Source organism: Bufo gargarizans, chromosome 3 (assembly GCF_014858855.1).
Source record: "Bufo gargarizans isolate SCDJY-AF-19 chromosome 3, ASM1485885v1, whole genome shotgun sequence".
NCBI lineage: Eukaryota > Metazoa > Chordata > Amphibia > Anura > Bufonidae > Bufo > Bufo gargarizans.
In genome coordinates this window covers 600,479,483-600,504,352 of record NC_058082.1, presented here as the reverse complement: position 1 = coordinate 600,504,352, position 24,870 = coordinate 600,479,483, and the positions used below count along the sequence as shown (strand labels likewise).

At 42.4% G+C, this 24,870-nt stretch overlaps 1 protein-coding gene across 1 annotated transcript; it reads right to left on the bottom strand.

Moving 5' to 3' along the window:
• Window positions 1–412: 412 nt before the first annotated feature.
• On the bottom strand, window positions 413–22,535 carry LOC122933050 (cell cycle control protein 50C-like). The gene is made up of 7 exons (XM_044287788.1): window positions 22,257–22,535; window positions 17,084–17,191; window positions 15,576–15,686; window positions 12,093–12,180; window positions 5,790–5,933; window positions 1,992–2,201; window positions 413–1,346 (listed from the first exon to the last, which is right to left on the bottom strand). The coding sequence occupies exons 1-7, from the start codon at window positions 22,461–22,463 to the stop codon at window positions 1,156–1,158; spliced, it is 1,059 nt and encodes a 352-aa protein (XP_044143723.1). The 5' UTR covers window positions 22,464–22,535; the 3' UTR covers window positions 413–1,155.
• Between the last annotated feature and the right edge of the window lie 2,335 nt (window positions 22,536–24,870).

The window sequence follows — 24,870 nt, the reverse complement described above, 5'->3', positions numbered from 1 at the left end:
AGGGCCATTTGCTCATGCCCATCATTCTTCACATCCTCAGCAGCAGATCCTTCAGGTAAGGGAGGCTTTGGAGGAAAATCACAGAAAAACACCAGTAGTCCTTTGACAATGAAGGTACGGACATCGGGTCCAGGGAGGAGTCTCGGCGGCAGACCAACTAGTGAAATTCCAATAGAAAAGTGGATTAATTCTCCAGCACTCCTGGAGAATTAATCCAGGGCCTACGCGTTTCGGACATAGTATGACTTGTCCTTGGTAATGGCATTACAGGGAATGAACTGTTTCACTAACAGAGTAGAGCGCAATTCATTAGTTAAATTACAAAGATCAATAGTGCGTTATCTACACTGCTAAATACATACAGTTAAAAGGATAATAAAACTAATAAAAATACATGAAATTGGTTATTTTATTCATCCTATTCAAAATTGCAACATTCGTTTTTTTTGCTTTGTTTTTTGTATGTTATCAGTATGGGTAAAACAAAGGAAACTTGGCTGCACAACACTGGTACTTATTAATGTGATTCCTCTCGGCGTGGAACATGCAAATTCATTAATAATACCAAGGAAATAATATCTACAAATACAGGGGTCTCACATGTTATCAAATCATTTATTAATTGCTCCACCAAACATGTAGTTAATGTAATATGCAGTACGTGGGTAGTACTATGTGCAAACGAATAAGGGAACTTGTAAATCGTATTTTCAATCCAGGAACACATAATGTGTCATCAGTGTCAAGACATTTGCATTAATGAGGATAAAGGTAACATGGATTGTATGCAAATTTAAGGTTTGGAGTGATGCGGGGTGCACACGGCCGGTGCCCGCATATTGCGGGCCACAATATGGGCACGGTCGGGCAACGGCCGTGTGCATGAGGCCTTAATAAAAAGTCAGATTTTTTCCTAAAAGAAAAAAAAAGTTGAATGACAGTATGGCACAGTATTCAACCCAAGAGGCAATTCTTCCATTGGTAAATTCTTCTGTCTTCGAACAATATGGATCTGTGACCTTGCTAATATAAGCTAAGAGAATTATCTGCATTTAGAAACCCTGATGTGGGATGTGTCATTTTTATTTTACAGACGCAGCAATAAAAACAAAAAAAAGAGTCAGTGAGATACCAGAAGGTTACTGCCAATTTAACTTATCTGACAGAAAATTTCTTCTTAGGCTTCCGTTTCTTCAGGTGCACAGCAAGCATGGCAAATGCTGTGAGTACAATGGCTGCTCCAGTCACAGTGTATGCAATTCCCAGAAACATGTTACTTCCTCCACACCATGATAGGGTTGACAGGATCACATGCTTTTTCCCTCCGAATTTAGATACTGGAAAATCTGAGTTTTTAAGTTAAGACGATAATAGATTGATTTTTATAAATATCACCTCTATTTGATTTCAGCCCTTGAACGTGCATTTTTGTTTCTTTTGTGCAAAATTTAGTGCTGATTATTTTTTCAATATAGCTTTCTAGTAGTTCCCTATCCGAATATCTAGACTTTGCTGCAGGGAACCAACCAGGCAGCTAACTCCTGGAGTAGTTCCAGTGAGCTGGCGGCTGACCCATAGTTGTCAGATACACCAGTGCAAAGCACTGAGGGGTTATGCAATATTCATAGTCAGAAGATGTACTCACGCCTGGACCAAAAGTCTTGTGGTAGCTCGTTCGGCACAAGTGCGGTACAGGGATGGAGTGCCAAATGAGCTCCCTTGAGACTTTAGAGCTGGAGTGTGTATGTCTTCACACGACTCTCTAGCTGAGGACAGCTCTATATACTATTGTGCTATAGGGGCACCAACAAATTAACCTGGGAATTTGGGTCAGAACCATAAACTTTTTTCTTCCTCCCAACACCCAGTAAGGTTCGACACCACCTGTCATATCTGAGAGTGGTTGGTGAGATAGGAATGGTTGATTTATTCTAACAACTTGATGGAAGGAAGTTATATATCACAAAATATGCCCTCAGATTTAAGGATACTGTTTTCAATGACGAAGGTGTAATTTCCAGGTGGAAGGCCATCAGAGAACTGTTGTATTCGTGAGATACGTCTATAAAGTTTTCTGAAGTTCGGGAAAGCTGCCACTCTCATCCAATTGATAAAATCATCATTTATATAACCATTGTTATTAGGGTCAAGAGGATCAAGAGCGTAAGCTGGTTTCTGCCAATATGGTGGCCTGGCACTTCCTACAAAGACAAAATAATGGTTGGTTGGTTTGTTAGTGCTGTGTTTGAGTCTGGATCTGTGTGACAGTCATATCACTAGAGCAGAATTTTCTTCTGAGTTAACAAAAAGCTTCTCAATGCTATGAGTCATCTACAGTATATACAGTTGCAAGAAAAAGTATGTGAACCCTTTGGAATGATATGGATTTCTGCACAAATTGGTCACAAAATGTGACCTGATCTTCATCTAAGTCACAACAATAGACAATCACAGTCTGCTTAAACTAATAACACACAAAGAATACATTTTACCATGTTTTTATTGAACACACCATGTAAACATTCACAGTGCAGGTGTAAAAAGTATGTGAACCCTTGGATTTAATAACTGGTTTAACCTCCTTTGGCAGCAATAACTTCAACCAAACGTTTCCTGTAGTTGCAGATCAGACGTGCACAACGGTCAGGAGTAATTCTTGACCATTCCTCTTTACAGAACTGTTTCAGTTCAGCAATATTCTTGGGATGTCTGGTGTGAATCGCTTTCTTGAGGTCATGCCACAGCATCTCAATCGGGTTGAGGTCAGGACTCTGACTGGGCCACTCCAGAAGGCGTACTTTCTTCTGTTTAAGCCATTCTGTTGTTAATTTACTTCTATGCTTTGGGTCGTTGTCCTGTTGCAACACCCATCTTCTGTTGAGCTTCAGCTGGTGGACAGATGGCCTTAAGTTCTCCTGCAAAATGTCTTGATAAACTTGGGAATTAATTTTTCCTTCAATGATAGCAATCCGTCGAGGCCCTGACGCAGCAAAACAGCCCCAAACCATGATGCCCCCACCACCATACTTCACAGTTGGGATGAGGTTTTGATGTTGGTGTGCTGTGCCTCTTTTTCTCCACCCATAGTGTTGTGTGTTTCTTCCAAACAACTCAACTTTGGTTTCATCTGTCCACAGAATATTTTGCCAGTACTGCTGTGGAACATCCAGGTGCTCTTGTGCAAACTGTAAACATGCAGCAATGTTTTTTTTGGACAGCAGTGGCTTCCTCTGTGGTATCCTCCCATGAAATCCATTCTTGTTTAGTGTTTTACGTATCGTAGATTCGCTAACAGGGATGTTAGCATATGCCAGAGACTTTTGTAAGTCTTTAGCTGACACTCTAGGATTCTTCTTCACCTCATTGAGCAGTCTGCCCTGTGCTCTTGCAGACATCTTTACAGGACGGCCACTCCTAGGGAGAGTAGCAGCAGTGCTGAACTTTCTCCATTTATAGACAATTTGTCTTACCGTGGACTGATGAACAGCAAGGCTTTTGGAGATACTTTTATAACCCTTTCCAGCTTTATGTAAGTCAACAATTCTTAATCGTAGGTCTTCTGAGAGCTCTTTTGTGCAAGGAATCATTCACATCAGGCAATGCTTCTTGTGAAAAGCAAACCCAGAACTGGTGTGTGTTTTTTATAGGGCAGCTGTAACCAACACCTCCAATCTCATCTCAATGATTGGACTCCAGTTGGCTGACACCTAACTCCAATTAGCTCCTGGAGATGTCGTTAGTCTAGGGGTTCACATACTTTTTCCACCTGCACTGTAAATGTTTACATGGTGTGTTCGATAAAAACATGGTAACATTTAATTCTTTGTGTGTTATTAGTTTAAGCAGACTGTGATTGTCTATTGTTGTGACTTAGATGAAGATCAGATCACATTTTATGACCAATTTGTGCAGAAATCCATATCATTCCAAAGGGTTCACATACTTTTTCTTGCAACTGTATTAACATGTATGATCAGAGCTGGTGTCAGCAGGAGGCAAAATAAGATTAGTAGAATAAAAGATTTTTACTGCCATAGACCACTGGGAACTTTACTCAAGAGGAAGGAGATGTGGTCCCCAAGACATTGCAATCTAGCATTTGAATGCGCTACCTCTCTACCACAGAATGAACATGCCGCATATTATGCTATGAACGGGTGGTAAGTATTCAGATTCTGCACTTTTTCTAGTGGAGTGTTATTTGATGCCGTACACTGCTGTAAGACTTATTTTGCAATGAAATTAGATTAAATGCACTTTATAGAATATTGTGTCTTGTCATCTATACCAGGATAATTATGACATAGCAGTTTTATTTTAGCATTGAATGGCACTATTATGTGGGAAATATATGGCACTGTCATGTGTGCACCATATGGTAGCAGTATTTCCATACTAAATGGAGGTATTAAACACATTGGCCCACATTTACTAAAGTGAGAGTACCTAGACCTGTCGTAAATTGTGGCAAAATTTGAAGCAATTTGGTGCATTTCTTTTGCACAATGGATTGGCCAAGCATGTATGTGTGTTGATATGGTCACCCTAGGTTAATACCATGTCCCACTACCAAATGCTCTTTCTTTATCCAGCCTAACTTTTCTCCACTCCAGCCAGGGGTGGACACCTTTGGTAGTGGCATATCTCTATATATACAAACTGGAAAGAATGGCGTGGTATTAGCAGGAGGTGCTCAAACCCACATGCAGTTGTGCATATATATAGGGGAGCAAATCCTGCACTTGTGGCCCATTGCTAATGACGATCCCCAGCAAAAATGCATACGGTGGAGGATGCCCACAGCAGCTCCTGGTATTGCCCATACGGCTCAGGTAGGAGAGTGTTAGGTCCCGGGCTACTTGAGAAACCTTGGCACGGTGCTCGGGCTCAGACATGTCCTACACCGTAGGACATGTTGGCTAATCTCTCAATTTTAAAATCAGTTTGAGGGTTTAGTAAGACCGCAGAGTGCACCTGTCTTTGCTATTATTTTGTTATAGTGGCATATCTCCCTGGAGAACAAAAGGATCTGGTGTTGAAATTCAAATCCTCAACATTATCTGTTTTCTCTATACTAACTACCTGCATTGGATGTTGCACACACAAGAAGTACTGTAGTACAGCTCTATGTTCATCCATGTTCTTAGACCACTAGTGCTTATTGCTTTATGATCTTCAGATCATGATCTTACTTATCAGTAGACCTCTGCACTGTTTCTATAGCTTAGTTCCTGAAGATCTGCTCCTTCTGTCTTTTTCTGCCATAGTTTTGCCTAGTTCCTAGTCCTTATCCTGTATGTTTGCTATTCCTTGTGCTGGGATTTTGTTTGTGCCTGTGGACTGGTCCTGACATCTAGCAATGCTTGCTGTCTTATAGGACACCCTGTTTTTAATTTTATCTGTATTCTCATTACTTCTACACTCTTTTGTTGCTGAAACGGACTGAACAGCTATAGCTTCCCTTTGCTATTATGGACTAAAATCTGTAATCCCCATTTTCCAGCTACAGTAATACCTATCCTAACCTAACCCATGCTCTACACTTGAGTGACCTGGTGGCACTAGATAGGAGCTTTAGATACTACTTCTAATGTCTTTAGAGCTGTCTTGTTTGATTACATGGCTCAGGATCCCCACACAAGGTCCAGGATCATCATAACTAATAAAACATTGTATAACATTTCAACTCAAAGGAGGACACTTAGCTAAGACTTTGGCTAAGATCCCTAGGACACCCTTGGAAAAAGTAGATTCCGGATTTCCAATATTATGTGAGAAATGTACATTACCTGAAAATGCCTGCACAAGATCATCCTTTGGTTTGGGGTTACTAAACTTTACATTCTTATCAGACCACCAGGTGTTTCCAGTTTTTAGCAGTGGAACTGGGATTTCGGAAGTGGAGTTCGGTTGATAGACCAGTGTTATTGTATCTAACACAGAAGGTAAAAGATATTATGTAGAATCACAGAAAAGGTTTATTCCGAATCTGTGTGAGCATCACACGACCAGAACAGATGTAATCTTTTAATTGAATAATACAATAACAATAACTTCAAGAAATAACTTCAATATTCAATAACTTCAAGAAAAATGTAAGTAACCAATAGAAAACGAAGTACAACCCCAATGCCAACAAAGTTGGGACACAGTGTAAAATGTACATTAATGTAAATAAAAACAGAATATAATGATTTGCATATCTCGTTGACCCATATTTTATTCACCATAGATCATAGAACACATGATGTTGACAGTGAGACATTTTACCATTTCATGAAAAAAATCATTTAGAACTTGATGGCAGCAAAACATCTCAAAGTTTGGACAGAAGCAACAAAAGATTGGAAAAGTAAGTAGTACTAATAAAAAACAGCTGGTGAAGCAGATCATGCTTTTTACCTATTGTTCTTATCGGCTTGTGCATCGGGACTCTGTTGAGAATTTGAGGGAGAAGACTTTGAATATCCCACTATCCACAGTAGATAATATCACAAGATTCTGAGAATCTGGAGAAATTTATGTCTACAGACAGGTGGCATTGCATTGAAGACAGGCATGGTTCTGTACTGGAAATCACTGCATGAGCTCAGGAACACTTCCAGAAATCATTGTGAACATAGTTCGCTGTGCAATCAACAAATGCAAATTAAAGCTGCATCATGCAAAGAAGAAGCTATATGTTAATTAAAATGGACTGAGGCAAAATGGAAAACTGTTCTGTGATCAGGTGATTTAAAAGTTGAAATTGTTTTTTGACGCCGTGTTCTGCAGACTCAAGAGGAGAGGGACCATCCAGTTTGTTATAGAATACAATTTCGAAAGCTTGCATCTGTGATGGTATGAAGTTGCAGTATACAGTATATAAGTTCCCATCAGTGGTGTAGCTAAAGGCTCATTGACCCTGGTGCAAGAGTGCAGCTTTGGCCTCCTTCCCTCAATGCTTTGTGGCAAGGGGCAGGGAAGCACGTAGCCTTTCTGCTGCCTGAGGCAAACATTGAAATGGAACCCCCATGCCAAATTCTCAGCCTAACCCCTTCTCTCCAGCCCTTCTGTTCAAGACATACTTGAAAAACATTACTTACAGCATTACAAAACATACAGGGTAATACAGTACCGCATACCTATTACATCTAGTGATGTCTTCTCTGATCTAGACATTCTCTTTCCTCATCTTCTCCTTTCAGACCATAATGATTTATTTCAGCCATCTCTTGTCTCTGCAGAGTTTGACAAACAGAATCTTAGTTTCCTACTTTTCCATCATCCTCTCACCTTCTCAAAACCCGATCCTGCCATCCCAATACTATGCCCACTGTGCTGCCCAATACTATATTGCAGAAACAATTCACCCTTCAATAATTATTGGTACACAGTACCCTAAAAAAAAACTGTGTCCAGCAAATAGTGCCCCTGATACTAATAAACATAATGCCCCCCAAAAATAATTGTGCTAAACTGATACTGTGCCAGGGTGCCCCCCATAGTAATAGTGCTTCCCAACGTCCCAACATAAGAAATAATTACCTGCCAGAGTGCCCTTAGTGTTAACAATGCCCCAAATAGTAATAATGCCCCATTGTGCCCATACTAGTAATTATGTTCCCAATAGTCCCCAAGTAGTAAATATTCTCTTTATAATGTGTGCCAGTAAAAAAAAATTCCCCTAATGTGTGCCAGTACAAAAATACCCCTTTATAATGTGTGCTAGTACAAAAAATACCCCCTTATAATGTGCGGCAGTCCAAAAAATACTCCCTAATAATATAAACCAGTGCAAAACATACCCCCTTATACTGCATTCCAGTGCAAAAAATACCTCCTTATAATGCATGCCAGTGCCAAAAATGCCCCCTTCTGTGTGCCAGTACAAAAAATGTCCCATTAGTGCCCCCAGTAGAACCAGTGTCCCCATAGTGCCCCCCCATAATGTGAGCCCCCTTAAGTGTGCCACTACAAAATGCCACTATTTAGCCCCCCCCCCCCCAGTAGATTCCCCTATAGTGCTATCCCTTCCCCATCGTGGCCCAACATCATGGTGCCAAATAAAAAAAACAATAAAAACATGTACTTACCTCCATGCAGCTGCCGGCGATGCGGTGCCTGAAGCCTATCAGAGAGTAACGGCGGGGCAGAGAGAAATCTCTCCCGTGCCCCCTCCCCCCCACAACATTCAACTGTATTGCCGTCCTGAGGACGATGATGCATAATTGGCGGTGCACCACTGGCTTGGGGGCCCGCGGTCGCAGTTGGGTCCACTGCATCCCCTATAGCTACACCCCTGGCTCCCATTCAGACGTGTCTTTCAGGGAATGCCTTGCACAACAATGCTAACCTGCATACTGCATCCATCACAACAGCATGGCTTCACAAAAGAACAGTCTGGGTGCTTTCAAAAATAAAAAAAACATTTGGTTCATCATAAATGATCCAGTAAAAATCCAACAAAGAAGCCCCAGGACTGTTGAGCAGCTAGAATCTTATCTCTCCCAAAACTCCAGCAATTGGTCTCCTCATTTCCCAGATGTTTACAGACTGTTGTTGCAAGAAGAGGGGATGCTCCACACTAGTAGACATGGCCCTGTCCCAACTTTTTTGAGATCCATAAATGGTAAAATGTCTCACTTTGGCCGTGTGGACCCAAACGGATCCGTCCTGACTTACAATGCAAGTCAATGGGGACGGATCCGTTTGACGTTGAAACAAAATGGTGCAATTGCAAACGGATCCGTCCCCCATTGACTTTCAATGTAAAGTCAGGAGTCCCTATTATACCATCGGATCTGAGTTTTCTCCAATCCTATGGTATATTTTAACTTGAAGCGTCCCCATAACCATGGGAACGCCTCTATGTTAGAATATACCATCGGATTTGAGTTAGAACGCGAAACTCAGATCCGACAGTATATTCAAACACAGAGGCGTTCCCATAGTGATGGGGACGCTTCAAGTTAGAATATCCTACGAACTGTGTACATTACTGCTCCCTGCTGCCTGGCAGCACCCGATCTCTTACAGGGGGCTGTGATCCGCACAATTAACCGAGGGGTTAATTGTGCGTATCATAGCCCCCTGTAAGAGATCAGGTGCTGCCAGGCAGCAGGGGGCAGACCCCCCTCCCTCCCCTGTATTACATTCATTGGTGGCCAGTGTGGCCCCCCTCCCTCCCCAATATTATATTAATTGGTGGCCAGTGCGGCCTCCCCTCTCCCCCCTAATTAAAATCACGTTCCCCCATCATTGGTGGCCAGTGCGGCCTCACCTCTCCCCCTCCCTAATTAAAATCACATTCCCCCATCATTGGTGGCCAGTGCGGCCTCCCCTCTCCCCCCCCTAATTAAAATCACATTCCCCCATCATTGGTGGCCAGTGCGGCCTCCCCTCTCCCCCCCCCTAATTAAAATCATGTTCCCCCATCATTGGTGGCCAGTGCGGCCTCCCCTCCCCCCCCCCCCCCCCGATCATGGGTAGCAGCGAAGAGTTCTAATCAGAGTCCCAGTTTAATCGCTGGGGCTCCGATCGGTAACCATGGCAACCAGGACGCTACTGCAATCCTGGTTGCCATGGTTACTCAGCAATTTTTAGAAGCATTGTACTTACCTGCGATGTCTGTGACTGGCCGGGAGCTCCTCCTACTGGTAAGTGAAAGGTCTGTGCGGCGCATTGCTTATAGCATCCTGGTTGCTATGGTTACCGATCGGAGCCTGAGCGATTAAACTTGGACTCCGATCGGAACTCTCCGCTGCCACCAATGATGGGGAAAGGTGATTTTAACTAGGGTGGGGGGGGCAGAAGTGAGGCCGCACTGGCCACCAATGATGGGGGAGCGTGATTTTAATTAGGGGGGGAGAGGGGAGGCCGCACTGGCCACCAATGATGGGGGAACGTGATTTTAATAGGGGGGGGGAGAGGTGAGGCCGCACTGGCCACCAATGATGGGGGAACGTGATTTTAACTAGGGGGGGGGGGAGAGGTGAGGCCGCACTGGCCACCAATGATGGGGGAAGGTGATTTTTACTAGGGGGGGAGAGGGGAGGCCGCACTGGCCACCAATGATGGGGGAACGTGATTTTAATTAGAGGGGGGAGAGGGGAGGCCGCAGTGGCCAACAATGAATATAATATTGGGGAGGGAGGGAGGGGGGCCACACTGGCCACGAATGAATGTAATACAGGGGAGGGGGGAGGTCTGCCCCCTGCTGCCTGGCAGCCCCTGATCTCTTACAGGGGGCTATGATACGCACAATTAACCCCTCAGGTGCGGCACCTGAGGGGTTAATTGTGCAGATCACAGCCCCCTGTAAGAGATTGAGTGCTGCCAGGCAGCAGGGGGCAGTCATGTACACAGTTCGTAGGATATTCTAACTTGAAGCGTCCCCATCACTATGGGAACGCCTCTGTGTTAGAATATACTGTCAGATCTGAGTTTTCACGAAAAAGCTTTTATGCAGACGGATCTGCGATCCGTCTGTGTGAAAGCAGCCTAATGCCACGGATCACGGACGCTGATGCCAATCTTGTGTGCCTCCGTGTTTTTTCACGGACCCATTGACTTGAATGGGTCCGTGAACCGTTGTCCGTCAAAAAAATAGGACAGGTCCTATTTTTTTGACTGACAGGAAACACAGATCACGGCCGCTGATTAACAACGGTGCATTTTCCGAGTTTTAAACGGACCCATTAAAAGTCAACGGGTCCACAGAAAATTACGGAAAACGGAACAACGGCCACGGATGCACACAACGGTTGAGATTAGTAAATCATTGCATTCTGTTCATTTACGTACATTTTGCACAGTGTCCCAACGTTTTTGGAAATTGGGTTGTAGGTACAGAAGTAGCCAATTAGAAAACTGCATGACCAGGGCTGTTTTTAGGGGTTGCCAGTCAAGAATGTAAGATTTCACTGCACTAGACTACCAGGGAGTTTATTATCCAAGGGGTTATCCAAAGAATTAAAAATAATTATTTTTTTTAAGTACAAAAAGTGTAACTTACTATTATATTTTATTTTTCAAAACTGTTTGCATTACCCTTTTTCACCTCCTGTCATGTGGTACAAGAAGTACCACTTCTGCATTCGTTCCAGCACAGATGAGGAGCTGCCTAACCCTTAGTGGTGTGCTTGAAGGGTCCGTCTGTCTGGCTCAGTCCATTAGCTAAGCCATACCTTTTTTTCATCATGGCTGTTGCAGAGAATCCTATTACTGAGGATGTGGCTAAATGTCTATGTTGGAACGAATACAGAAGTGAAAAATTAAGGCATACTAGTAAGTTACATTATTTTACACATCAAAAGCAATAAATGCCTTTTTCTACTGTTGGACAACCTTTTCAAAGAAATGTGTCACCAAAATTTTTATCTGCCAGTTAAAACCAGATAGTAGCAAATATCCTTTTTTCTAATCTGTTTTTATTTTCTGATTGTAGATTTTTTATTTATTTATTATGGGGGCGCCCATCTTGTCTGAGCTGTTCTTAACAGCATTTAAAAAAAAAAATATTTATGGCAGCCCCGTGTCCATAGACACAATGGTCAGGAGCTGACCCTATTGACTTCTATAGGAAAGTTTTCTGGGCATGCTCTGTGACCTGTGCAGAGGTAATTGTACAATGAAAGAATAGATAAGCCTTGTCAATCACCTATTATGAATAGAGGATTCTGTCTTATCTATACACAGAGGTGATATCATTACAGGCAGGATTAGAATGACAGATAAGGAGGTAACTGCAGTAAAGTGATCTGTACAAACCAAGAAGTGGTGCCAATTATTAGACATAGTGGCCAGTGCTAAAACTGTAGGATTTTTCATTTTAGTTTAAATATAAAAAGTGACATGGAAAATTAGAAAAACATCATCAGAAATTATAAAAAAAAATATGTTAAGCATAAAAAAGTGAATTAAACAGCAGGTCATTTTCTGATGACACATTCTCTTTAACTTTTCTACTATTTAAGAATTGTGTATCATTATTGTTTAGACAGGCAGTTTTAGGTCAACACTGAGTGGCAGTATTGTGTGGGAAATATATAGCAATTCTATGTGATCACTATATGGTAGTATTATTTGGATACTGTGTACTACCTACTTACCATTAAACATGCTGTTGGCAATTGCACCACAAGGAGCCATTGGGGTGCCATTATTATATACAGAAAATGGAGCGCAGTAGCCGCCAATCTAGAGAGAGTAACAAACAAGAATTAAGATTAAATTCTACTAAGGGTCTGTTTACATCTGTGTGGGAGGCTCCGTACTGGGCCTCCATCGCAGATTTCATTATTCTGCATGCAGGACTTTTTTCTCTGCTAAAACAGTGTTCTCCCGGATGGAAACAAACTACATTATAGTCAATGGGATTGGTTTAGCTCTGTTCGGGTCGAATAGATCAACAGCAATCCATAGCGCTGGTGTGAAAGAGCCTTAATTCAGTTAACCTGATGCTGTTCAATGGCGGATTACAATAGGGGCGTTCGGGTTGGCAGCCCCAGGCCCAGCATCGCTGGGGGGCCCAACCCCGACCCGAACGTCCACATACTGCAGCGGGGCATGGGAGCGCATAGTTCCCTGCCCCGCTGCCGATCACCGCCATAGGCTTCGGGCCTAGTAGGACTGAGGCCTATGCGGTAGTGAAATCCCGGTGCAGGCGGGGGTGATGACATCATCGCATGCGCCTGTCCCAGGACGCAGTACAGTGACGTGTGCGCGCCTGCCATCACGCACCCGGACATAGGTGAGTATTTAGCTTTTAGTTTTTTTTATTTATTTATTTTTATTTTATTTTATGTGCCATCTTTGGGGGACATGGGGAGACATTGGGAGAGGGGGGACACAGGAGGACATGTGAAGAGACAGTACATCAGGGAAATTGCTATGTGGGGGCAAATTATTAATGGGGGGATTACTGTGTGGGCGCAAATTATTATGGGAGGGATTAAGATGTGGGGGGAAATTATTATGGGAAGGATTACTATGTGGGGGCAATTTACTATATGGGGCAATGTGGGGGAAATTACTGTGTGGGGACATTGTGGGGGAAATTACTGTGTGGTAGAAATTTCTTTGTTGGGGAAATAACTGTGTGGGAGCAAACTAATATGGGGGATTGCTATGTGGGGGCAGTGTGGGAGAAATTACTATTTGGGACAGCATGGAGGGCGTTGCTATTGAGGAGGCACTGTAGGGGCAATTCTATTATTTTTGGGGACACTATACAGGGATTACTACCTGGAGCACAATATAGGGTGTTATTATTACTGGGGGCACTCTAGGGGACATTATAACTGCTGCAGACACTGTAGGGACATTTGGGGTGTAAAGTAGAACTGGCTTAGTTGCCCATAGCAACCAATCAGATTCCACCTTTCATTTTGACAGCTCTTTTGGAAATCCAGTTCTACTCTACACCAGTTTGATAAATGACCCCAATTATGTCTATTAGGGTCACCATTTTTTCAGCAGTATAGTACCTGGGACATTGGGGAGCACAACGGGGCACAGGTATTGGGGGTGGCAGCAGGATGACACTGTGGGAACACCAGGATGGGGAGGTTGATGGAAAAATTGAGAAATCTAACGTCTCTGTGTTACAAACTCTGCAGAGACGAGATGCGGCTGAAAGAATTTGTCATGGTGGTCTGGGTCAAATGGAGGAGAAGAGGAAAGAGAAAGTCTACATGACAGGAAATGTCCCTGGATGTAAGAGGTATGTGGTGCTGTATTCTCCTCCAAGTTTATTATAATTATATGTATTTTAAATTTGCTGACCAAATTTTTCAGTTTAGGAGCTAATTAGGGGTATTTTGTTTTTTTGTCTGGAAATGTCATAAGGCCTAGGAAGAGACTGTGGTGCTCACAAAGCCCCGCCGCCTCTTCATACAAAAGAAAACTAAATTAAAATGGAGGGAGGGGCCCAAATTGGGTAGACAGCCCCGGGCCTATCATGCTGTTACAATATATCCTAGATGTGAAACTTATGAATCTGCTTAAAATTATAATCATTATAATCATTAATGCTCCTCTGGGAAGGAAGGTATGTAAATGAGCTCTTAGCTAGCGCTGCCTCTAATGCCACTTATAAGGAGAAATAATACTTCCTAAATCCTGACTTAGGCCTCTCACGCAGTAAAGTCAGTGCTCTCTGCTCTGCACTTCACCCCAAAACAGCTGTCTGCAGATGCGGTGCTGGCTTATTCAATATCCAAGTCATGTCTCAAGGCCTATTTAAGAGGTCAAACATTGTGTAAGATTGCTCCAAAGGAGCTGTGATAAATGAAAGGTGGAATCTGATTGGTTGCTATGGGCGACTAAGCCAGTTCTACGTTACACCAGTTTGATAAATCTCCCCTATTGACGTATAGGATAGCTACCTTACCTTAACGGGTGGCTTAGAGGCAGAGCTTGTTAAGAGCTCCCTTGTATACCTTCTTCCTGGGGTATGTAAAGCATTAACTATGGATGAAATTCCAACATAATCGTGTATCGTTTGAATTTCAATGATATATTTTCTTCACATTTTATGCAGCTTCTGTTTATTCAGTGGCAATATCCATTCATTGCTTTTTACAGTTCATTTGACGTATTCTGTAGGTGCCATAAAAAGTGAGTAACATTGTAACCGGAAGCGGGGAGTGGTGCGGGAGGCTCAGGTTATTACCCTGTGATAATGTAACTGTGTAGATTATATTTAGCTTCTCACATATTTCCAGAGTCACTTGTTATCTTCATTGTTCATCTAAGGCAGGGATCAGCAACCTTCAGCACTCCAGCTGTTGTGAAACTACAATTCCCAGCATGCTCCATTCATTTCTATGTGAGTTCTGAGAAGAGCAAGAAACGCTATGCATGTTGGGAGTTGTAGTTTTACAATAGCTGGAGTGCCGGAGGTTGCCTTCCCCTGACCTAGGGCCTGGTTCTTGTGCTGTGCTCAGAGTGAAGCTGCCCATACACATTCAATAGCTATCTCTCCTGACCCCCTCCCTTCTCCCCCATACACGTTTGGCTCTGCCGAATGCGTCTGTGTCTTCTATGGGGAGAGTGGAGAACATTTCTGGCAGTGGTTCATTTCCTGGGAGAACAAAAGGATCAGGCTAAAATATTCATTTCGCCCGATCCTTGTCTCCCCCAACATCATTTGCCAATGAGGAGGAGGCATGAAAATGATATTTTTAGGCTATTTTAAGGAATTAGCGTAGGAAGGGCTTACAATTTGGGATTCAAATATTGGGATGTATAAAGCAGCAATAGAGGGTAAAACATCCACCGAGCAGCTACCTGAGCATGAAGGGAGGCAGAATGTGTAGAGCAACCACTCTGGCCCCTGACGCTACTCTTCCTTGTGGTTGGTGGGGCCCTATAATTGTGGCTAGTGCTGGGGCCCCTTCAGCACCAATAATTCTCTTTCTCAACCTATCCCTGTATATTGGTTATCATCACATGAAAAATTGCTCTAGCTATAGCCAGTTTGAGCAGCTGATCACGTTCTACAGGCAGAGTTACTATAATCATCCTAGAAACTAAAACCCAAATGTACGGACAAATCCTAATAGTAAAAATATAGGTGAAATAATACCGACCTCTTCAGTGGTCACATTTCTCCCAAGCAGCTGGGTGTCAAATCTGGATATCACATATCTCCGATTGTTCTGAAAAAAGTTGCTGAGCCCGTAATACAAAAAGACTTCTCCCTGTTGTATGGAAAGTTACATGACAATAAAACCGTAAAAAGGATACTGTACATAAAGTCACTATATCTGTAAAAATGGATCCTTAAAAAAGGAATAGCTTCCATGTGCATTCTTTTTTTTTTCTCACGGTCATCAATAGAAATGTCTATTCTTATCCACAAAAATGGACAAAGAATAGGATCTGTGGTGAGTTCTTTGGATCCATGAAAAAACGCATGCATGAATAGCAACAATGACTAGATCCTTACAATACAGTTGTGTGCATGAGGACTATGGCCAGTTTGAGACAAGCATGTGCGGTCCGTAAAGCACAGTCTATGTGACAGCCGCATTTCTGGACTGACTGCTGACCCGAACTCACTGAACTATAGTTATCTATGGTGCTGTGACTTCTGCTGTCCAATACTCATATGATGATGTCTGCTTGTATATATTAGAAGCAGAAGACTAACCAGAGAATGGTATGAAATGCATGTAATATCTCCACAGTTTACTACTGGGTGTACACAACTAAAAAAAAAGCTGAAGTGATCACCTCAGGCATCATTTAACAAATATAGCCTAACCTAAGCCAATGTACAAAAATGGGAGACAGATCTGGGATATCAGTTCCACAATTCAGATGGCAAGCCATGTGGGAAAGGACAACCAAGATCTCTCATAATTTCTTGCTCTTTGAAAACTCCTACCAGGTAGCTATGTAATGCCCTTTCGAATTGTCCACTTGTTCCCTAGATTCTCACTCTTGCTTCCAAACATACACCTTACCCAGAAACATCTTGCATACCTGGTGGAAATACCCTAAAGTCCAACATTTGTTGATCAGGCTTAACCAGGATACCAAAACAAAAACTATAGAAAATGACAGGCATCCAATCTGGATAATAGAGCCTTTGGATTGCTATGGATGGAGCTCTGCTCCTCTAGTGTGGAATTGGTGGGCAATGGCTGAGGGTCCTTCAGAGGGTTCATGGCCTGATCTTCATCTCTTTGGCAACCAAACAAGTGAGGTACAGAACTTTGTGGACTTCACTGAGGTCAAACGCTGCATCTTTTTCTATATATAAGAACCCTCCTTCCAACAAATTTGTCAAAAAGCTGACCGTCTTCTTGGAGCTTGCCCCTCCCATAAGTCGTCTCATAGACCCACCTACACTTTGATGTCCACTATAGCCCTCCCCTCTGAACTGCTTCTTCTAACCTTCTCCTCTTCCTCTGACTGTTCTCTTCCTTTTCTCCATGCTGTGAAGGCTGCAGTTCCTAGAATCTGACTTTGAATCTACTTTTTTGCATTTCAAAATTCAATAAAAAGTATAATAAAAAAACAAAGCCTCCATTCAAGTGTCAGTATATCTGAGTGAGATGATATTATGTCTGATCAGTTTCATTCTACTGACCTGAATCTTTTCTTTCACAGAAAACGTAACAGTGCATTTGCATGAATTTGAATTTGAAGATTTTTCCAGTAGTTGTGAGCAGTTTGAACAATGGTCAGAATAGGTGATCTGTGAATAATACAACACAATATAATGTATCACATCCAGCAGAAAGTAGGATTTACACAATGTAGGAATCATTAGCTTAACACTTTATGGGTTAAACGGGTTCTCCGAAACTGGGAACCTATTTTGATATTGCCAGACATGGTACAGGAAAAAAAAAAAGACTTACCTGTCACTGGCGCACTGGTTCCAGTAGTGAGCTCCCTGATCCCCACTGAATCAGAACGTGCCATCTACATGCACGTCATCACTGTTGGTCAGGCAATGTCCTCAGTGGTGGCACGTGCCGTGCCTGCACACAATGATCATCCAGCAGTGGTGACATGTCGTGTAGACAGCTTGTCACACTTCCAGGACTGGAAGAGGAGAAGAACGGAACTGGAGTGCCATTGACAGGTGAATATTTTTTTTATTATCCCTGCACCATGCCTGATAATATCAAAAGGGGTTCCTGGTCTTGGAGAACCCCTTTAAAGGGAATCTGTCACCTACCTCACCTATTTTATGGTATCTTACAGCTAATATAGACTTGTTACTGTCATGATATCATGGGGAGAGCAGGGGCGTAGCTATAGGGGGTGCAGAGGTAGCAGGCGATACCGGGCCCAGGAGCACAAAGACCCTTTGTGCCGCATAAGAAGACACTGGTATTATAGAAAGTGCATGCAGGCCAAGTTACACCTCTGGCTGGAGGGAAGGAGTTAGGTCAAGAATTTGGCATGGGGGGGGGGGGGATATAGGTGTCGTTTTAATTTTTGACTCAAGCAGCACGAAGGCGATGTGCTTCCCTTGCCACAAAGCACTGAAGGAAGGGGGGCCAAAGCTGAAGTCTTGCAGCAGAGGCCATGAGCCTTTAGCTACACCCACCCCATTATCCATTAGGCTTCATGCATATGGTGCTTCATATTATATGGACTGGAGCCATAATTGGACAGACTTGGAAATGCATGGGTCCTTACAGTATCTCCACATGGCTCCGATTTCATACCGGAAACAAAATTGTGCATGCTCCACTATACGTCTAAATATGAAGCTTTTGTCTCCTAGCTCCATAAATACAGCTGATGGACCATGGTACAGCAGTCATGTGGGACTGTGTGTGGCACCATACAGCTACCTGCACAATGTTATCCCATGCTAATGAGGGCTTACTGCTGGGTGATTTATTTATTTTTTATTTTTTTCATTTTTTTCATTTTTATCAGGCATTGCAAAAACATCCATTACATTTTTATGTCCCTTATTTTCTTCCCTCCTGGATGTATTTTTATGTGCATGTAGTGGCAAACCAAAGAATTACTTTTTATCTGGGCACAATTATCTGTGAGGAGTTCTTGCATGCAGCCCTATGCCCTCATTAGTGATGGTAATTCCTGGGCCAAAGGTTTAGGATAATCAGCAGACCAGGTAAGATAATAGGAAGATGATTCATGTTCAAGTAATTGTTTTAGGGTACTTTCACAATAGCGTTAACGTTTTCCGGTATTGATCTCCGTCATATGGGCTCAATACTGGAAAAAAAAACACTTCAGTTTTGTCCCCGTTCATTGTCAATGGGGACAATACTCAACTGCATTCCGTTCCGTTCTCAGAACGGAGAAAAAAACGCAGCATGCTGTGGTTTTTATTTCCGTCCTGGGATGCAGAGCAAAACGGAAATCCATCATGACCCCCAATGCAAGTCAATGGGGATGAATCCGTTTTCTCTGCCACAATCTGCCTGTCATGGCCTAAGAGGCCACACCCCAACGGTCAGACACACCCAGTGACTCACACACACTGGGAAGGGGGTTAACCCTTCCAGAACCAGGGAAGGGAAACACCAACATAAAGAGAAAGTGTCCAACACTAGAACACACTGTGGCTGTTGCCGCTGGCAACGACATGGGTGGCAACCGTGTCCTGGGAGTCAGCCCAAAGGCCGGGACACTGCCACCACATGTACACATCACCAAACGTTGCCACGGGCAACCACAGTGCAGGAAAGGTGTCAGTGCACACCACACAATACACAGAGTGCACACAGACAAACAATAGTGCATACATACACGCACACAAACTCCAAGGGAACCGCACACATACCTGTTGTCCGAGGCAAACAACATCATGCTTCAAGCTGCGGTTGAAACAACAACCCAAACCGCGGGCAACTGTATGCGGCTCCCAAGGAGTCACGGCCATAACCGTGGCCGTGACACTGCCACAATAGAAAATAGATCCGTCCCCCATTGACTTTCAATGGAGTTCAAAACAGATCCGTTTTGACAATGTTAAAAATATGTTAAAGATAACACAACCGGATCCATTCAAACGGATGCAGATGGTTGTATTATCTGTAACGAAAGCGTTTTTGCTGAACCCTGCCGGATCCAGCAAAAACGCTAGTGTGAAAGTAGCCTTATGATCTTTAATTTGTTTTTGTACTTGGAAGTGAAAGGATTCAGCTGGCAACAATGATTCTGTACCTTCCATAATCGTGCCACACTACAGCTACAAGAAATAACGAGACTGGCCCTTTACATGAGATAACTATTAGCCTAAAGCTCATTCAGATGAAAGCTATCCCTTCTGAATCCCTCAAAATATAGGTAAGCTCAGCTACACTGGGCATGCATGTGTTCTGAGCAGAGCGGAGCTGAGACACTGAGTTTATCTTCCTAAGGATTGGACATGTTGAAATCAAACAGCCCAATACTAATCTCCCCCGACATCTGCGATTGGGGGACAGTTGGAAGGTCAACATACATAATAGTTGCCTGGTCCCCTGGGCGGGTTCAGCATATATATATATTTGATGGTATAGCCAGCTTTTGACACGTTAAAGGGGTTGTCTCACTTTGGTAAGTGGCACTTATCATGTAGAGAAAGTTAATACAAGCCACTTACTAATGTATTGTGATTGTCCAAATTGCTTCATTTGCTGGCTGGATTCATTGCTCTATCAGATTATACACTGCTTGTTTCCAGCCTGCAATCCATCAGTGGTGGTCGTGTTTGCACAATTTAGGAAAAAGCACTAGCCTATGTGCACTCCCATGGTCCCAGCCACCAGAGAGGCTGACTTTTTTTCCTATAGTGTGCAAGCATGACCACCACTAATAGATTGCAGGGTGGTCTGTAACCATGGAAACAAACAGTGTATAATGTTATGGAAAAATGAATCCAGCTAGCAAAGGAAGCAATATGGACAATAACAATACATTAGTAAGTGCCTTGTAATAACTTTCTTTACATTATACATTCCATTTACTGAAGTGAGACAACCCCAATTTTAAATTGAAAAAAACTAAAAAAATGATGCAGACCATGATTAACCTTTACATGTACTATAATGTAACTGTACTTCATTGGTGCACTGTAAATATATGGTGCAGGCGCAAAAGCTGAGCCCAGTCCATATACAGCAGTTTTTAGCTGTGTAATGCAGCTGATCCACGGCTCCAATGACTGGGATTGGGGATAACTCTGATCCCCGTCAATTAACCACTCAGATGCTGCAGAGGGGGGTTTGCTTTGTCCTCCAATCTGAGCCCCCACTGTGTAATCGCAGCGCTCCAATTGGATGCTGTGGAAACCTGGGGCCTTGTAACAGCTCTTGGATCTGCCATAGCAAACTGCCTGTTGACCCAGGCCTGCGTCAAGGTTTAACAGGCAGCCAGTAACAATCTCATAGACTCAAGTCCCCTAAGTGGACTAAAAATTACAGTTAAAAAAATGCGTAAAATATAAAAAAAAATATTATTCACCCCCTTTCCTAATTCTACATATAAAAATAAACAATAACAAAAATAAATATAGCTGGTATTGCTGCATCCCAAAATGTCTGAATAGGAAAACAAAGTGGCCGATTTTCAATTTTTTTGTCACTTTGTTCTACAAAAAAATACAATAAAAAGTAATGAGAATGTCATATGTACCTCAAAGTGGGACTAAAAACTACAGCTCACCCCTCAAAAAACAAGCCCTTAGGCCTCATGCAAACGGGGTTCCGTTGCTCCGTGATCCATTTCCGTTTTTGTTTCCGTGTGTCTTTATTTATTTTTGAAGAATCACCAGACATGAAGGAAAGTTAAAAAAAAATCTAAGTCAAGTTTGCCATGCAAATGATAGGAAAAAAATGGACGCGGATGACAATCTTGTGTGCCTCCGTGTTTTTTCACAGACCCATTGACTTGAATGGGTCCGCAAACCGTTGTCCGTGAAAAAAATAGGACAGGTCCTATTTTTTTCACGGACTGGAAACACGGATCACGGACGCGGATGACAAATGGTGCATTAGCCGAGTTTTCAACGGACCCATTGAAAGTGAATTGGTCCGCAGAAAATCACGAAAAACTGAACAACGGACACGGAATAAAACAACGGTCGTGTGCATGAGGCCTTACACAGCTCTGTAGATGGAAATAGAAAAAAGTTATACCTGTCAGAATCTGACAATGAAAATAGCACAATATTTTTCAAAAATCTTTTTTTTTTTTTTTTAGTAAAACATAATAAACACTATATAAATTTGGTGATTGTACTGACCTACAGAATTATTATTTGTTATTAAAGCGCCATTCATTTGATGGCACTGTACATACGAAAAGGGGTGCGCATACATAATACAGACAGTTGCATTAAGCATCGACAAGAAGAGTTACACTGGTACAGAAGGAGAGAGGACCCTGCCTGCGAAGGCTTACAGTCTACAATAAGCTCATCTCATCAACTTTACTGAACAATGAACGTTGTAGAAACACAACCCAAAAAACCATGGCTGAATTGTGTTATTTTTTTTTCAATTTCACCTCACAAATAATATTTTCCCTGTTTCCAAATACAGTGCATGAAATGGTGTTATTAACATATACAGCTTCTCCCACACAAAAAAGGCCCTCATTTGGCTATGTTGAAAAGTAAAAAAGTTATGGCTCTTGGAAGGCAGGGAGGGAAAAAAAGAAGATGAAAAAATCAAAATAGGTTGAGTTCTGAAATGGTTAGAATAAAAATACTAATAATACAGTAAATATATGAAAATTTACAACAAAAATATCATTAAATATGTATAAAAGTATTAATTTCTTACCCATATTTCTTTAACATTGCTAGTGGCTACAATCCAACAGATTCCTACACTAAGACAGAAGAGGCCGATGATAAAGAATGAGCTGAGGACGATTTGGGGGGTTAAGGTGAGCCTCCATGCTGGGATTCTCTGCTGTTTGAATGCGGAGTTATCTGGACATTTTGAGACAGGAGCCTTCTCAGTCTCTTCTTTCTTCTTCTTTCCCATGATGGTGTCTTACTTATAAAAAGCTTCCCTGGGATTGTTTGTCGTTCTCCATTGAGAGGTGGTGGAACCTATCATCTAGTGAACTTCCTGAAATTACTGATTAACTCCACAGTGGTGGCTGCAGTCTGTGTGCTTTGATCACTCCTTCCTTTTGTCAGCCTGTGTCAGTCTTTCCCAGTGAACTTTGCTCATATATAAAGCAATCAATATACTATACAGGTGTGTGTTTGCTTTACAGGGCTATTTAACATGCATACCATACACTTCTTAAATACTACTTTTTAAAGGGGTTATTTACAAAAAAAAAATTCTATGCAATGACTAGGGAGTTTCAAATGAAGTGTTATTACAGTATGTATACAGTAAAAATATAGTTAATTTGTAGCACCTCCTGCTGTTTCTTCTTCTGGTCCACCTTCTCCTGCATTCAGAGGTGGACTGACATGCTCAGTAGCTTCCATGTTCCCTTCCCATCAGTGCTGGTGCAGGGATCTTATAGAGATCTCATACATTCATCACTACATCTAAATTCATAGAAATATATAGACCAGGGGTGCACAACCTTTTCTGGTTGGGGGCCACTTTGTAAGCCTAAACCATTTCCAAGGGCCGAAAATAAAACTTAAAGGCGTATTACCAACTGAAATACTATATTTACAGCATATTGAACATACAGTATATATCAGAAATGTCTAGTTACATTTCCAGGATTCCCATCTAATGGAAGAATACATGAAAGATACATGTGAGCAGCCACAAGACCTAGACATACATTTCTGTTACCAGAGGGTTAGGGGCCGGACACAATGGTATTGAGGGCCGCATGTGGCTCCCGGACCAAAGGTTGTGCACCCCTGCTCTAGACATTGGTGAAGGTAATTGTGGGGGAATTGCATACCATATGTATATGTGAGGGCCTACTTCTATGCAGGGGAGGGACAGGTTAAAAAGAGCTAGTTGCAATGCATCCTGGGAGATGCAGGTGTTTGATGATATACTACCCACCCTCAGAAAGGGAAGAAAGTCCTCCAGATATGTAATATCTAAGAACTTTTATTAAAGAGGTTGTCTGGCTTCAGAGCTGAACCAGTAAATAACCCCTTCTTACCCAATCAGCCCGTATTAGTTGAGCATCAGAGCATTTCATTAGCCAATGCTCTCCCTTGACTTGTGCTTAGAGTTTAGATTTTTCGGCACCCGAACATTTACGTAAAAGTTTGGGTTCGGGTTCGGTGTTCGGCGATTTTTATGGCACTTTTTGAAAGGCTGCAAAGCATTCAATCAACAAGCGTCATACTACTTGCCCCAAAAGGCCATCACAGCCATGTCTACTATTGGCATGGCTGTGATTGGCCAACTGCAGCATGTGACCCAGCCTCTATTTAAGCTGGAGTCACTTAACGCCGCCCATCACTCTGCTCGGATTAGTGTAGGGAGAGGCTGCAGCTGCTGTGAGGGAAAGATCAGGGAGATATCTTATCAAGAACTGGTTTATGTACTCAGCAATCTACAGAAAAAGTGTTTTGTGGGTGCAAGGCAAAAAAATTTTAAGCCTGCCCTGAGCCAACTACTGCTGAAAACAAACTTTTTTTTCTTCATTTCATCAATATCAATATCTGATCGGCAGCCATTTTATGCAACGATAGTGCACCAGCATAGGCTATCTATCCAGTCCAGAAATACAGCTTTGGCATACTGGGGTGAAAAAACCCTCTCATATTCTGCACATCTGGGATTAGACAAGCATAAGTGACTGTCACATTTAGGACAGAAATACAGATTTTTGGTTAGGGTGAAAAAAGCCTCTAATATACAGCAAATCTGTGATTACACGTGCATAAGTAACTGTCACATTTAGGACAGAAATACAGCTTTTTGGTTACTGGGGTGAAAAAAGCCTCTAATATACTGCACATCTATGATTACACGTGCATAAGTCACTGTCACATTTTGGACAGAAATACAGTTTTTTGGTTAGGTGGAAAAAAGCCTCTAATATACTGCACATCTGTGATTGCACGTGCATAAGTCACTGTCACATTTAGGACAGAAATACAGCTCTTTGGTTACTGGGGTGAAAAAAGCCTGTAATATACTGCACATCTGTGATTACATGTGCATAAGTCACTGTCACATTTAGGACAGAAATACAGATTTTTGGTTAGGGTGAAAAAACCCTCTAATATACTGCACATCTGGGATTAGACAAGCATAAGGCCAGAAATCCTGCTTTGGCATACTGGGGTGAAAAAACCCTCTGATATACTGCACATCTCTGATTACACGTGCATAAGTGATAGTCACATTTAGGCCAGAAATACGCCTTTTTGGTTACTGGGGTGAAAAAAGCCTCTAATATACAGGGAGTGCAGAATTATTAGGCAAATGAGTATTTTGACCACATCAT

What these genes read in the sequence shown, in the direction of transcription:
- LOC122933050 (XM_044287788.1), bottom strand. Translation starts at nt 22,463, where the DNA reads ATGGGAAAGAAGAAGAAAGAAGAGACTGAGAAGGCTCCTGTCTCAAAA. An exon ending in GAAATGTGACCACTGAAGAG is followed by an intron (nt 12,181 to 15,575) that starts GTCGGTATTATT and finishes TACTCTCTCTAG; the next exon opens with ATTGGCGGCTACTGCGCTCC. An exon ending in TCTTGTGCAGGCATTTTCAG is followed by an intron (nt 2,202 to 5,789) that starts GTAATGTACATT and finishes TTGTCTTTGTAG; the next exon opens with GAAGTGCCAGGCCACCATAT.